This window comes from Diachasmimorpha longicaudata, chromosome 8 (genome assembly GCF_034640455.1).
Source record: "Diachasmimorpha longicaudata isolate KC_UGA_2023 chromosome 8, iyDiaLong2, whole genome shotgun sequence".
Classification (NCBI taxonomy): domain Eukaryota; kingdom Metazoa; phylum Arthropoda; class Insecta; order Hymenoptera; family Braconidae; genus Diachasmimorpha; species Diachasmimorpha longicaudata.
The window spans coordinates 8,305,950-8,322,883 of record NC_087232.1 but is presented as its reverse complement, the minus strand read 5'-3'; the positions used below and the strand labels follow the sequence as shown (position 1 = coordinate 8,322,883).

Here is a 16,934-nt window from a genome sequence, read left to right as displayed (position 1 = left end):
CCCCTCTCGAATAGGAATGCCAAAACGTCCCGTTTCAATTATACCTATCGCCCGTAGCTTGGAAATCATCAGGCACATGGCTATAATTAATTTTCATACAAAGGGTCGCTGAATCACGCATCAAAACATCGACATTTTTCTTCATTGCTAATAAAAATTGGAATGATTTGCAATGAAAATTTTTTAACATTACAACTATTGTAATTAAATTCACGTGAAGGAAATAATCATGTATAATTCGAAAATGTTTGATTTTAAATCAATAGATTTTATTAGTTTAAGAGATTGACTTAGGATAATGAATGGGAAGGAGTTGTTATCTCAAGCAATATTTAAAAACATAGGAACGTAAAAGAAAGAAATGAGCTTTCTAGTGTATTTTATACTTTCTTAAAATGCGTAAAATATAAATACGAATACTCGTTTTGTATCTATAGATATTACGAGAAAGGTCGAATTTGACAGCCCTTTCTCACGGAATGACCACCATCCCTCTGGATTAGAAAAACCAGAAATGCACCCCTTTCGATCTCGGAAGATTCAAAACACACACACACGCACACACGCACGTTTACTCCCTCAGGATTGACCGGCTTAACCATTGTCCACTTTTTCCAATGTTAACCAGTATCACAGCATCCCAGTTTTATGATTACTGTTCCCCTTCTGCTCCTTCTTTCTCATCACTAAAGTATTCGTCAGCGTCTACACTTGTATGTCCTCCTCGTGAGAATAAAAAAATCAACAAACTGGTCCAGAAAAGATGAATTATCTTCATTCATCGGGTGGGGATAGAGATTTCGGTGGAGGCAAGCTGTTTTTTTCCGGGCCAGAATTCGTCAGTCTCTCTAGTTTGGGGCATGAAGCAACAAATATTTCCAAATCTCAAGCAGTCTTAATTTTTTCATAATTTCTCATTGCTACGCATCGATGATCAATTCATAAATTATTCATGAATACTTATAATTAGTTTTATAATCGGAAACATAGTGTTGTGTGTTGTGCAGTGTTTTTAGTTTGCTTTTCAGGATTTCTAACATCAATTTTATCTGTTTTATTATCTTAAAACATTTAAAATTGAAGATACATTCATCAAAAATTCATTACTTCTGTTCATCTTCAGGGATTTTCTTAATTTTTATGCCAACTCCTTTTTTTACATTTCCTAGTTAACTGTCGGTTTTACATAGATTGGAGTACTTCAAAATTACAAATTCTTTTGATTCAAGGTACTGTCAGCGACCTATGATAATGTAATTCACGAATGCAACAGGAAAGTGCGAAGGGAAATTAAATAATTTTGTTCCACTGAATGAAATATTCTACAAGTCGACTGCAATATTCATCTTTCCGCCATGACATTTATCTCCGACAGTTTCTCCAGGATATCTAAAAAATTCCTTGACACAGTTTTTGAAAAAGCTGGTAGTTAGTTATTAGTATTGCGAGTTCGAGTTTTTCATTTAAAACTTTATTTTTTAGTCGTTGAAAAATATTATATTTAATTCTCATCATACGCATCCTAGTACATATATTAGTAGATAATTTGTGGTGTTCGCGTACGGAGGAAAGTTTTCGTGGAAATCAGTTAAAAATTTTATAAATTTATCAAATAGACCGATGCATTTTCTATCGAATAGAACGCGACAGAGTAGGGCAACATTTTCACCCTAATGTTTTGTTTCCTCCTACGTGCTCGGCTAAAACCGCGAAAGAACGTTGGATGCTACTCCAACAATTTTCTACGGTGGGTATTCGTCGTTTGATACTCTTAGGACTGCTGCACTATCTTTGTATATGTATACTTTTATGTTACACCGACACAGAGAAGAGCTCAGTTATCTTATGTACTTAAGGTGCGGTTCGGGACCAAACCTCCCAGTGCAGGAAAATGTCGTAGCATTCTAGTGTTTCAGGTTTTTCATCAGCAATCTTGCTAACGTATGGGTCAATCTGAGTGGTCTTATTATCATGATAAGAGCCCTCCTTCCCTTATTTCCAATTTTATTTAAAAATTGTCAGAGTATTTTTCGAGGAGAAAGACATGAAAAAATTGCAAAGCTGTTTGGACAACTGCGGACTTTTTTAATCGAGGTGAGTAATTAACCGGATGTGAACATTATTTATTTCATTCTCGTAAGCTTGAGAAATATAATTGTTATAGTATATCTATTGAGTATTAGCGGGTTGCAAAAGCAATGGGGTAAAATTGTTCCCTCACAAATCTCAGTCTTATAGAACCTCACCATAAACCCTCTTAAAGAGACCATTTAAATCCAAAAGTTCTTCAAGTTACGCGCTCGGACCCTTCATGGTTCCAACAAGAAGAGAAAAAAATCGATCCTTGTACTCGATATAAAAGAATCAATTAATTTTCTTTCATTTAGAATAAAAATATTTCTGGTCCATTATTCTCCTTAGTAGAAACAAGCTATTATAGAGCTATTTCGGCGCGTCTTTTTTAACGCCGGGTACACGCTAATCCGCACGAAAAGTCAGTCGCGTCCCATATCCAGACTCAAATTGTTGGAGGTTTAGCTGATCGATATCTAGACCCCGAGCTCAAGTGCTCTCTCTCTCTTTCTCGCTCTTTTTTTCTCTTTCTCTTTCTCTCTCTCTCTCTCTCTCTCTCTCTCTCTCTCTCTCTCGCTCTCTCTCTTCCTCTTCCTCATTCAAACAACGCCAGGAACCCATTACCACTTTGGCCCTGCCAAGTGCGGGATGAATGGTCGACATCGTTGATTGGGATCATTGTAGGGGATATTTCATTCGCCAAACATGGACCGCAGTTGTATATATATCCCAGCCAACGAGAGCGGACCGTAGGGGCAGAGGGGAAATTGCTAAGGAGGGAGAGAGAGAACCGTTTTTCAATACGAGTCATATTTGTAACTGAGAGGCATCTGCCGGTATCATGTTATCTCGGCGAGTCGGTTTAGTGAAATCTCTGTTTATGGATCTTTAGGACCCTTTCATAATCTCAATAATCCTAGGCCTTGGTAGCCCTTGTTGATATGAGTAGAGCCTAACTCCTACTCTCTCTCTCTCTCGCTCAGTGCATGTGGACTTATTGTCCATCAATTCGTTGATACTCTCGTTAACACTATTGCACCGACGACAAAATGATGTTTTTTTCAACAACAGGAAAATTATTGAAGCATTCCTGTTTCTATTTTCATTTCTCTCAAGTTAAGAATAATTTTTTCCCTCTGCAATTTGATGAAATTTACAGTTTAAGGGATCGGTAAAAAAAATGAAGGAATTTTAGGATCTATGTCCCATTGTTATAATATATTCTCTACATTGTGCATTTGTCATTTAAAGGCAATGAAGATTCACCATATTTTTTACTCTATAATATTGCGATCATAAATTGTCTACCTTTCATTGAATCCATTGAGTTTACGTTTTTTTGAAGCTCCTTACAATTGTGTGATATAATTATCAAATGAAAAACACTTTTATTCTCTGGTTTTTTGAATAAGAATTGGCTGTCAAGAATCACAAAACCATGGTGTATGACAATTTCTTATCTTGAAAAAACTGCTAAAACATGGACGAAGGGAGTGAAAGAGGAACATAATCAGTCGTGATACTTGTTTTTATTTCATCCTACTATTTTTTTATAGCAGATGGGTTTCTTTATCTATCGAATCGACACGGACTTTCGCTTCATTTTCGACATATTTTCAGATCTTCAAAGCAGATATTTATCAACGTGTACCTTTGTGTGTCTGGCAAGATATCCGAATGTTGAGAACAGAAACAAAAAATTCTTACAAGATTCATAAGTATTTCGTGATGCGAGACTATCAGTCAAAGTCTCATGGCAATTCCCCACTGTAGGAATATAATGATAGCTTTTCAAAAACAACAATTTTTCACTGCGAAAAGAAAACCTTACCCTAACGGAGTATGGGTAAAAAATAATGGCAGCAACAATAATAATAATAATAATAATAATAATAATAATAATAATAAAATTCACTGGAAATCAAAATATTTCGTGGCTTCTTTACTAACACCATAACTCTTATCGCTTAACACTGATAAATGATCACATATGGAAACATATATGTATGGAAACTTGAAAGCCGATAGTATTGTTATATACGATATTTCTGTTCGTTACGAAAAAAATATTGATCGACAAATTGTCAAAAAACACTGCTTGCTGGCTTTGCTGGAATACCGGCATTTATTTCTCTTATATCAAGAAAATACAATATTTTGTATATTCTCATACAAAAAGAAACGGGGAAAGGAAGCTCTGCGTTCAATTAATAACAAATTGTAATGTCACCGAGTTCCTTCTTCCTTGGAAAGAAAATTTTTCAACTTGAGTGTAAACGAAAAAAGGAAAGGAGGAAATACTGCGTGATTGTTGAGGGGAATATATGTAAAGTATCATTTGAAGCAGGAGTAGAGAGAGAAAGAGTAATGAACAAAAATCTGTCTTTTGGCGCGTGCAGAACGGAACATTCGTGCAAGAATGAAATGAAACATAAATAAAAAAACAAGAAAGTGAAAGATGAAAATGTAGAAATCGGAAGAATGAAGCACACAGAGGGCAGAAAATGGAATGGACTATAAATGTGAGCAGGATAAAAGTTCTATGTGTATGAGTAAAAGAGGGTGGTTTGGCTATGGTGGGAGCGACCGAGTGAAACCGAGTTCCGCCCTCGGCTCAACTCGGGATTGTCCAGGCGGGGAGAAGCCATTGGCGTAGTCCACCGCTCAAACCGTATATATATAATCTCTACACACAGACGCACATTAATACCAACACGGTTTAACTGTAACATATATATGGTTGAGCGCGCTGGCGCACACGTGTGTACAAGTAGATTCCTCCCTATGAGCTTTAGGGGTCCCGTCGGCGAACTCTCTCTCATCGGCCCGTCCCGTTTGCCGTTTTCCCCCCTTTTTCAGCGGCGGTGGTGGTGGTGTATCGCACCGTCGCTTATCCACCCGCTATATGTACAGAAAGTAGTTCCAGCCAGCTTGTGTCTGGCAGTCCTCTCAGTGTCCCACCGCACGCCGTACCGTTTACAACTATTTCCTCCATAATCCGGATGTATGTATAATTCATAAAATTCTTTTTTCTTCATTTCCAAATATCCTTAATAAATGTGATTGTAATTAGAATGTTAATGCATCGTTGGTTGAGTTTGTTGTTAAGTTGAGGATGCTAGGTCCATGCTTTAATCACATGTGTTTTAAGTTTTCATGGCTGAAGAATTTCAATGGTATTCAATAGAAATTTTAGTTAAAAACTAATTAGGCCATGAAATGAAGAAAAAAATTTGACAAACGAGTTGCATCATTTTAAAATGAAATTAATGTCTATAAGCGGCAAACAATTTTCATTTTTCACACATGATCACATATATATTAATATGCCTAGTATACATATTTCTCCTTAACTCCATTTTTTTTTAGTTTTTTTTTCTCTCTCTCTCTCTCTCAACCCCATAACCACTACCACACCCGCTGTCTATCGTGAACACACTGCCCCCTCTCGTCAGCTGCCTTGTCCCACCCAATGAAGCAATCGCCATCTCACTCTGCTACACTAGAGCAAATGTGCCCAAGTGGATGAGAGAGAGTCCCGTTTGAGTGCTCCCTTACGCGCTGAGCACGCGCTGGTGCCAGGGTACAGTATAGCGGGGGAAGGTTATAACACTCGGCAGTTCTCTCCTACCCAAATTCAACCCTCTCGCTCACTCGTTGTTCCCGTGTACGCTCGCACATACAACTTCTACCCATCATACAAAAAACTATCACCAAACCCATCCATTAGCTCTCGGCCCCACAGTATCACCGTTTCAATCCATATTTTCTCTCCCGTTTCAGTGTATCTGTGATACAAACACTCGGGAAGGGGAAATTTTTCTGTCTTCATCATCTGATCGCGGGACACTTTTTGCGGGTGAACATTGCTCGACCACCGCGAGAGTGCAACGAGTGCTACTACTTCCTGGCTATTATAAATTAGTAGTTGACAATGTTTTATTAGTGACTTGTAACTGCTCATTGGCTACCGTTTTAGTGTTGAATTACCATTATGATAGTTCGTGAATACATTTATTTTTTATTAATTCGTCGAGAAAGACTAATTTTCATGAGTGCTGTAGGCTGGTTAATAATTCCAAGTGTGTTGAATCTGCTAGACATGTCAGCTGATAGATTCCCCTATTATGTTAGGTTTGTGTTTATTTTAATTAGTATCCACAATTGATTCGTTTATTTTATTTCATATTCAATGAATTTTATCAGGGCTCTTTGGGAAATAGAAATCTCGGCTTTAATATTATGGCTTATACGTTAAAAATAATTGAACTTTCTTTACAAGAGACTGATGATTGATCTATCAAACTCCTATAAAACCATATGTAGTGAACATTAAGTAATCTGGTTGACGTTTTGGTAATGAATCACAAGTTTGCAAGTATAAGAGAAATACATGATAATCCAACCGTTTGCAAATCTATCCCTTTTTGTAGCTATTAAAAAATCATGAATATTATGAACTCAGTAAATTGGAATTTTATCATAGGATTCCCCATCGGTCGTTTATTGTCATACAATAACAATAATAAATATGACATTGGACAGCCAAGAGTTTAGGGGTGGGGAATCAATTCTTTTTATGAGTAAAAAAAATAGGTCCAGTGGTGGGGAATGAGTTCGTATTCATCAGAATGTATTCGTGAGTGGGTGTTGCGCACGTAAGCCAATCGCGAATCATTTTGTTGGGGATTGGTAATCGGCGGGCGGAATTACATGGGGAGGGAGATGAGTACGTATATAACACATTTGGATATTTGGCAATACATGGAAAACGCAGTGGATGAGCAGACGAAATAGTGCGACGTGAGTGGGGCATACAAGCTCGACGATCCTGGTTGCCCGCCACGGGACGCTTCTCACTCTCTTATACCACCCGCCCGTTTGGGAATTCAATTTACTGCCAGTCCGTGGGTTCCTGGGTTATGTTTTCCCTCTTTTTTCGTTGAATTTTTTTCAATGCAAACGCTATATATTGCGCATCCTATGATTTATCCTTCTTAATACTCTTTTACCTTAATATCTATAACTAAGTAATGACTCTTTATTTTATTTGTTTTTTTCTCGATAATTTCCTTACAGATTGGTTGAATGAACACCATGAATGTTCAATCAACACTATAACAGTACTTTTTATTTTTCAATTTGATATTGGAAGTAAATTAGAATGCAAATTGCAAACACTTTATCCCCTGATGACAGGCTGCAATAGAGAAAATCCAAGTGGAAAGATGTGCGGTGACATTTCAGCCGAGGATAGCAAGGGCCGAGGGGAAGGGGAAATGGTTGAAGCTTGGATGGGCAATGGTACATGGTAATACAGTAGTGGTTGATACGAGCTTGATTGCACATGGCGATCATGAATGCTTCACGTAAAGTGAGCGAAAGGAGCGGCGTGAGACGAACATTTGGTAACGGAGATAGGGCCTTTCGTCATTAGGCCAAATGGAATGGAAGCAGGAAGCACGTAGTATTGCGTCACTCGTCATATATCATATATGATGTAAATGACAGCACTGTAGTTACAAACACAAGGAATGTCGTGAACGATAGAAAAACTGTACTTGGAAAATTTTATTTCCCTCTTTGACGAGGATACTTTGTTCCTTCATCGGCATATAAAATAATAATAATAATACTAATAATAATAATAAATAAATGAATTTAGGCGTGACGCCTACCGCGTATAGGTTTTACAGTGACAATGTCAAGGAACCGGTTTTCCAATTTAGCAAATATATGCAGGGAAATTCTTTTTCCACGGGATAAGAGGTGGTCTCTTTCTCACCTCGATACCCAGCTCAGAGGGGGTAAGGGTTTTTAACGAAGCAAAATTTTTAACCGCCGCAGGGCACTCGTTAAACTTTGACTTCAATCCGTCCTTTGCTTTACATTAGAGACTTGTGGAATGAGTGTCATTCCAGAATAACGACCGAGAAATATTCCGTCGTTTTACCTTGAAGCCCGTTCGAACAGTAGCCCAAGTGAAAAACGGCAAAGAAAAAAGAAAGTGTCTTTATACAGTTATTTGGCTTGAGAAAATATCCACCTGTATAATAGATTGCAGTAAATAACATTTTTTAGATATACATACCGCTCAGCATCCCTTTATTCATCCAATAGAATTAAAGCCAATTTGCAGAGTTTAATTCTCCACATTATATCCCTCACGGATTTATAATCAACGCCCCTTGAGTTTATATATCCCGCTTGGATGTAGGCATATATACAGCTTCATGCGGGACCACTCGTACTCCCCTATCTTGTTTTCTATAAAATCATCAGAACCCTCCGCACACTTCTAACGCGCAGTTGGACGAGGCCGTCCATTAGCCACGGTCACCCTTTTATCTCCCTTTTCTCTCCCTTGTTAAATGTTTCCGGTTTGTATAATCATATGGTGAAAATTTTCTGTCTAAAGGCGATCCGATAAATGTCTACTTTAATAGAAAGACAATAAATTAATTATTAAGCTCTTCATAAATTTTATTATTATTGTTTCAGCCTTTTGATAGTTGGAAAACACATTAGACGGTATTATCCAAAATTATCAGTCCAATACCTGCTCAGATTGGAGATGATCTGCTAGAACGTCAAATTCCTCCAGGGAGACTATTCAATGGATTAAGTTGGATTGCCACAAGTACCATTTCAGCTATGAATAATCAGTGATAAAGGGGTGAACGTGTAAATTATTAGAGAGATTAATTTTAATAGGATTGACGTATATTCAACAGTTAATTGTGTTCTGAATAGTGTGATTACCCTTAGTAATAAAGACAACGAAATGGCAAGTGTCATGGGTCTGCGACGTCGCGTTCCAGTGAATACACCATCTGTATTACCACCTGTGTCTTCCAAAAGATCAAGATTAGAAAATAATAACAATCCGTCACATGGTAATTTAAATTCGTTGAATAATCGGGATGAGCCAGCGTCAGCACAAATACCAGTTAAGAAATCACGCAATGCCTCAAACAGTATTAGAAACAATGCAGGTGGGGGTGTAGAAACAACACAAGTGTCAAGGAGTCGTGGATCATCAAAGTATCGGATAAAAAGTTCCATAAATGCACCACCACCACTACCATCATCATCATCATCATCATCATCATCATCATCATCATCATCATCATCATCATCGTCATCATCATCATCATCGTCATCACCGTCATTATCATCACCACCGTCATCATCATCGTCAGTAGCACACACGCTATCAACAAATACCAATGGACCAGATGAGTGTTCAGAGCAGGAAATTAATAGCTTCAATGCTCTAACATCAGCACCATGGTCAGTGACGAGTACCATGGCAGACTCATCCGTTACATATGGAACAATATCGGGTCTAGTTCCGACATCACAGGCCAGTTTATGCACCCCGAGTCTTGCAATACAAACGCCAATTCCCTACATGGCAACATCTATGGCAACATTCGTTGGTACAGCAACCAATCTCAACAAAAACTCGTCAGTGTCGTATCTAGATATATCGAATATGACAAGTGGCTCACTTGGTACTACTTCTACTAACACCGCTATCAGTGCTACGTATGGTAATAATAAAAATTCAACGCCTGATAGCAAGACACCTGTTTCACTTCCATTTTCCGGTCTTGTGCCAACCTCTCTACCATACAGCAGTAGTAAAACATCGCAAACAAATGTAGATCTTAAGGTTTCGTCAACCAAATTTCAAAATGAGACGATGTTCAATACATATCAGCCGTGGGTTATTAAGACTTATGGTGATCTTGCTAAAACAAAGACCATTACCATAAAAAAATATGCAAGAATATTGCGAACATTGCGGGGTGAGGAGATTAATAGCGCTGAGAATAGTAAATTCAGATTTTGGGTTAAGAGCAAGGGTTTCCATATTGGCCAACCGGAAGGATATGATGCTAAACCGGCGGACAGGATAATGGGACGTCATGCTGTCACGGGTCCTGGATTAGATCCATCTCTCTACGTACCAACTCAATTACCCCACAATAAGGTGAGTCCTCACATGATAATTGTCAAATTTATTCTTGTTTACTTCTATTATTCTATCTTTTTTTCATGTCAATATTTTCATTTTATATGGCGAATCTATCCATTCGTTAGATTTTTTCGCTGGATGAACATTTGCTTTGCAATGAGAAAAACGAAATGAAAATAGTGAAAAAGTAAAAAACACAAGTGAGGATAAGGATAGAAGAACCATATTTGGGCTATTGCCGATTAACCCTGAAGTTTCTCCCGCAAAGGAACTCGCCGTTTTCGAGGAGTTGAAGGCAGAGCGCATGATATCTCACGCGGTTGTAATGCTCACCTCGGTGAACAAGGCCACTGCTTAATTACGTCTAATTATTCGTATAGGAACTGTGGCGTTTGTGTGCCACAGCAAAGCGTAAAAGAGCTTCTGTTTCTTTTAAAGGAAGCGTTCACGAGAGAGAGAGAACGAAATAAGAGCTTCAATTCATACAGTAGTGCGTATAGTTAACATAATGAAATTCACTATCCATCTTCTAATCACAAATGTAAATAAATATTTTTTGGCTGAATTTATAATATTTCACTTCTAGACAAGGTCAATACAAATGAATAAGATAAAGCGTTGGTGGGGAAAACATTGGTTGATAATAAAGTATTCCTCCTCATTTCGCGACCATCAGAGAAGCCCCTCTCCAGCCCCTCGCGGGACCCGAGAGAAAAGTCCAGTCGGCTAGTCATTAGTCACTTTCCGAAGCAGCGGCACGGACCGGCTGGTGCCGCTATTTTCGTTCCACTCATTTTCTCTTTCTCTCTTTCTGGGGGCAATCGTGCTGCGCATCCTTCTCCACCCGACCCCATGCTAACAGAGAAGTATTTGCCAGTCGTTTCGCTTCACCTCCCATATTCCGTCCACGTCTCTCACCCCAACAATGACTCCATCTCACTCATTGCGAATCGTTTTTTCCTTTACTCCTGATTTTCTCTCTCTCTCTCTTTCTCGCTTTTGTGCACTGCAATACCCATCTGCGCGGTAGTGCTTTAGCCGCTCGTGTTCAACTCTACGGTGGTGTTAAGTCTCTCGCGCGTCTATCTTGATTGAGAAGGAGAGCTTCAACGGGTGTGCGCGCGCGTGAACCACAGCAGAAAGCGAAATAAGTTGAGGGTGAGAGGATAAAGTAACACGCAGAAGGAGCAAAGAGGATGGAGATGCAGAAGGGGATGAATGCTCAAGTGAGACAGAATAATATGAGGTTCAGTGCCACATGGTGTAGTACAGTATACCACCGACAGAGATGTCGCGTGCTTGTCATTGATCTTTCTCAACTCTCTCACTCTTTTTGCCTCGTATCGCGTATTTTCTTTTAGTCCCACACTCATTTAGGAATCCCGTCTGTCTCATCGGTATACAACGCCCCGGTTAGCGCGCTAAAGGTCCCGTACCAAGTGTACATGGTTTATTTTATTTACCTACATATACTGTAGGGAATGAACGTAACCAACATCGTTAGCGCCTATTTCATACTTACACCAAATATTCTATTCGAAATTAAATATACATAGGCGCCACTCTCCATAACATGCGTAATCTACGCGTATTGGATTAAAGAATATTCATACGTTATTGTATCATACATATGGTTCCGTATAGCGGGTCGTCTGGAAACTATGATGTAACATAATTATATATTGTGGATGCACTTGAACATTTTTTTTTCTTCTATGATTTGTGGTGTGCCTTATAAGGGTCTTTCATAAGGCAGAAAATTGGCTGCATGATTTTCTATTAATTTTCATCAGCTAGGACGAGGCAGAGTTGATTTTGGATGTATAAATTCGAGATGAAAAAAAAAAAACAGAGTACATCTTGTAAGTGAATATTCGAGGACTTTACAAAGAACTATAGACTCAGTCGCCATCAACAGACCTGTCAATTACTCTCTCTTTCGTTTTTCCAATCAACTAAACACTATGTCGGTCTCCGCTTCAACCGATAAAATATAACATCTCGGTGAAAAAAATACAGCATTATGAAAATTCCGACGTCACTAAATCCTGGTGGATTTTTTTCCGCTCAATCCTGGTGGACTTTCTCAGCGAGAATCGTACGCAAATAATCTGTCTCGTAGTCGAGCAATTTGATGTTCCTGTCCCATCGGATTCCATCTGATACTACTCACCATTATCAATTTCATCGCTCTCATATGTGGAAAATTAATTTTTCAATTGCAATTGATGAATTTTGAATGCAAACTATGGCTTGTCCCTTGACAATTGTTACCATTGGAGCTCAAAGAAGGAAAAAAAGAAATAGCAGCCAATGAAAGACGCTAATGATTTGGTAACCCCGAGCTCATACCGCACCCCTTTAGATCCCCTGCTCTAGTAGTCACAGGCAAACGCTAGATGATTATCACATGTCCTCTGTCGATTATTAAACTTCATATAGCTAGCCTAGTGTACCTATACACAAACGTACATATACCTTGCACGCATGGAATCGTATACGTGTTACCAGGCATGGGATGATGTTAGGAAGGGTGAGGGCGGAAAGGGGAGAAACCTATTGGGGCCAGTGGCGTCACGTATTACACGAGGTGAAGAGACGAACTCGGGAGCAGACACTACACAACACAGAGGACACAACGAGGGTGGTATTTCGCTTTAGTCACATACGCTGTGTCCTTTTCTCTCTCGTTCTCTCGCTCAGTCACTCTCCAAATCCGGGGTTGAGTCACGCACTACAACAAGAGAGTGACTCTGTGCAGTTATATGTATACACATATATTCTGCAGCTTAAAGTACACTGCGGCACTGTATGTATGTAATAAAAAAAAAGGGATGAAGAAAGGGGATAGAATGTGGAATATGTTATCGAGAAAATACATGGGTAAGAACTTGGCCCTTGAAGTATTTTTCTTTTTTGTTCCATAACTAAATAATGTATCACAAGTTGGCAAATCATTTTATATTCAACAATGTCATTGTAACATTTGTCGTTTTCCTTCCTCTTTTCCCTCTTCCATACTAATGGTTATTTTAAACCGAAAAGTCCATCAGTTGATAAATATTTCATTAACCAATATTTCAACTATACTCACTTTTTTATATAAGATTCATCAGTGGATCTGTCATTCATATGAAATACAATTCAATTAGCTCAGTCTGTTATCATTTCCTATGATGATATGACAATGTTTTGGAGCTAGGAAGATCAGCTTTGGGTGTGTCTCCATTCAGAACTATTCGATAAACATCGATAACTATTTACCCTCCACAATGCGTTTCGGTCAACACTAACTCACGCCGTAGCTAATTAACTCGGCATGGGGGGCACTATACATATATCCAGTGTGCGGTGGAGCATCGAATTCCATTGGACAACGCACGTACATAGAGCAAACTCGCATGTATACATTACTATTATATTAGGTTAGGTTAGGCTTGTTAAAACTCCTTAAGTAGAATAATCAATAAAATACAGATAGGATAGCATTAAATTAAATTATTTGATTTTTCCAAGGATCGTGTTTTTTTTTACTTACATGAGACAGGAGGTTTTGAACGGTGCTGGTTTATAACTACACAGCAGGGATTACATGGAGTCAGAGTTTGGTCAAGGGAGTGTGACGTGATGGTCTTTGACACGCATGGGGCTGTAACCCCTCGGGTGCGCGGATTGAGCTGAATAGTGGGTGCGTGGCCGATGCTCATCGGCCCGTGGTCAGGAGCGGTCGGTGGCAATTAGCAGGGAGGAAGCTCTACCTAACCGATCTACCACCTAAAACGCTTGTATTTTAACCATCTTTCTCTGTTTGCTCTTTCCTCCATGTATATGTATACTCATTTATAACCCACCAAACACCTCCTCCAAAGCTTCTTCTACTTGCCCTCCAACGTAATGCTTGATCTCCTTTTGTTCTACCGTATTTGACTGGGTATTTGTTTTCTATCATTATTGTTCACCTCTTCTTCCTAGCGTACCTCTTTTTTTATCGCTTATTCTTGCCTGCATTTATGTGCGCAATATTGTCTGCGCGCTGACAATGAGTTCAAACTGAGGCGCAGAATCACACGACCAAGAGTGAGATAAAACGAACAGCGGCCATTCATCATTGGTATAGCGTAAAAAAGTTGACCGCGATTCAAAAAAGGCGAAAAAAAAGGAACGAAAAATATGATTGTGTGTATGGGAATCTGTGGGCCACACTGTTGAAGCGTACGTGTTCGGTTCATAAGACAAAGAGGAAGGGGCAGAGGAGAAAAAGAAGAGTGGAAGCTGCACGCTCTTTGTCCCACCACACTGGCTGTCCAACCAAAATAAACCTACTACTATAACTACTACTACTATACGTATTCTCATACTTCTCAATTCTCGTCGTGCCAAATAAGTGAAAAACCACGCACACATCATTATAAGTTAATCGTACTAATGAAGGAGTTACTTTTGTTATTTTTTTTCTCTCCTAGAAGTTGCAAGAATAAATTTGTTCTAGAAAATTGTCGAAATATTTTCATATTTTCTTCTGTTTCGTTGGAATTGCATCCGCCGAAACGATCTAGTCTGCAGTGGGTTCGAGTTTAAAATCTGATGAAATTTTCCTCTATACATTATGTTGTTTTGCGTGTAGTGGTAGTTTGTGAGTAGGAGGAGAAAGAGAAGGTGATCGTCCCCCATGTTACCCCGAGACCAGGACTAGATTGGCTCCAATGATAGCGTAACTGGGTGGTAAATCGCCATACCTATCGACCCCTTTTGATAGCGCTAGGCTTCATACTAAAGCGATAAGTCTCCAAACTTCCTCTCACTCCTCCGTTCTTCTCCTTCGAGTTGGAAACGTTCGATTATTATGCCTGCCTAATCCAGGAAGCTCGGGGCATTTCAACCCTCTGGTGAAAGAGAGGATTGGTATAATGGCAAACAAAAATTTGTCTGTCAATTGCTCCAGGGAAGAACGATAAAGAAAGTAGTTGAATGATTATGCGTGTGTATACGTCATGCCGTGCTTTTAATCGGGTACAACGGAAAACCAAAAAAAAACTTAGATTAGTGAAAGGGGTAACTTGTGTTGGACTTCTAATCTATGTTTGTCCGAGGTTACTTTTCCAGTCTTCAACACTTACATTTCCACACGCACGAAAACCTACATAAATAACATTTCCTTCCCAACATCCTGACATTCACCAAGCTCTGAAGGGACTCATCTTCTGTCTCTTTTCCATTCGTTGTACACTTGAGAACCTGTACCACATACATTGGTTAACGCACCCCTCCCATTCATGGGTTTCGTAAAAGTTTCACGAGGTTGGAAGTAATCCCCAGCCATCCTTTGTTTTCATCCTTGTCCTTCATCTCCTCCCTTCGTTGTTCTTACAGCCGTAGCTGGTGGGTAGATTTCCGTTCGCTGTGCCTCGAGGAGGGCGCATTATCTGACCGTAAAGTCAACGCACGGTTAAACCTGCGTTCGTGTCAATCTTTCACACTCAATTAATTTCATTTTCATGACAACGAAAAGAATCGATTCTCTTTACCTGTTGGAAAATCTTATTTTGTTTTGGAAGCACAAGAAGTTGAGAATTCCCCGTAAGATTTCGCTTCTTCAGGCGAAATTAGGTGACAAATTTGTACTTTGTTTAGTCATGAACCAGAATTCATCTCTTTCAATATCATAAAAATTTGCGGCCAACAATTCTCTATTATCAATTACATGAATTGTTCCGCAATTTTTACTGAATATTTCTCTCGGCGTAGACTGACAAATTTACTCTTATATTATATTTCCTTATTCGACAGTAATTATTATTTTAACAAATATATCTGCATATAATAATGTAAATTCCCACGGTTTGCCGGGAATCAAAACTGTCTATATGTACATTGAAATTTCAAAATATAATAGATAAACCTTATCTCCTGGATTGAGAAGTTAAAACGCTAAGTATCCATTGAGCTTATTGACTTCTGACTTTGCCACATACATATGTATATGTATGTGTACCGCGCATTTCGCCAAGCAGACGCGTCTAGTCACATAAGTACCTTTTCTCCTTACACGTACGCCTCGATGGATTCAGTGCATGCATCGCCACTGATGGTTCATATCCCTTTTAATACGTCTTTTCAAGTACACGCTGACCATATTTACGATACAATACACCTTAATGACCCACACGCCCTGCGTATTGTATAGAATGTCGATCGAGTCTAAAAGCGTTTTTGCGAGTTGAAGTCGTACAAACCATGAGATACCATGATAGAAGACAAAAAACAACAGAGACCGTATCATTCAAGGTCTGTTCTGGAGGAGCCAACGGCCGTCTACTTCTTTTTGCTAGTTTCTAGTTTCAGTAATAACAGCACCATGTAGAAAAGTACAAGTAGGTGTGAACTTCAGCGATATCAGGAAAAGGGAATATATTTCCAGTGTGCGCTGACACGTCAAGCCGATCCATTTCAGACTTGAATGTTTAATGCCCAGGAAAAATCCATCCGGCCGTTATTGCAACCGACAGGGTCGCCAGTTCTTCTTCCCTCTCAGTTTTGTGTTCTCTCTTTTATCCTATCTTTCTTTTTATAAAAACTAGATACGTAAAAACTCTCTTTCTCCCATCTGCTACCGTTGTTTGTTTTACCCTATACAGAGAAAAGTGAATAACGGTAAAGATTACTACGATATAGAAGATTTCTCATAGAAACATGGCAAATTATTTTTCGCTTACCTTTCATGACAATTTTTAACATGTAGAGTAGTAGATTTTCCATTGTTCTATAACTAATACCATGCCATTAAAATGAAGATGACTATTAGGCACAGCAATCATGATAAATCATTATGGAATTCTAACCAATGGAAAGATTTGATTTGAATATATGCTATCAGATC

The 16,934-nt window shown here is 38.9% G+C and overlaps 1 protein-coding gene across 5 annotated transcripts in view; it reads left to right on the top strand.

The window, feature by feature from the left end:
- LOC135165464 (mucin-5AC-like) overlaps positions 1-16,934 on the top strand; it is a 30,925-nt gene that overhangs the window by 3,028 nt on the left and 10,963 nt on the right. Inside the window, exons 1-2 of one of the 5 annotated variants that reach the window (XM_064126774.1) lie at positions 915-2,094; positions 8,575-10,072. In XM_064126774.1, coding sequence (XP_063982844.1) covers positions 8,858-10,072 — 1,215 coding nt within the window. In that variant the 5' untranslated portion in view covers positions 915-2,094; positions 8,575-8,857. Of the gene's footprint in view, positions 1-914; positions 2,095-5,034; positions 5,078-5,376; positions 6,208-8,574; positions 10,073-16,934 lie in introns of those variants that run through there. The other 4 variants (XM_064126771.1, XM_064126775.1, XM_064126772.1 and 1 more) reach the window with 4 other exon arrangements.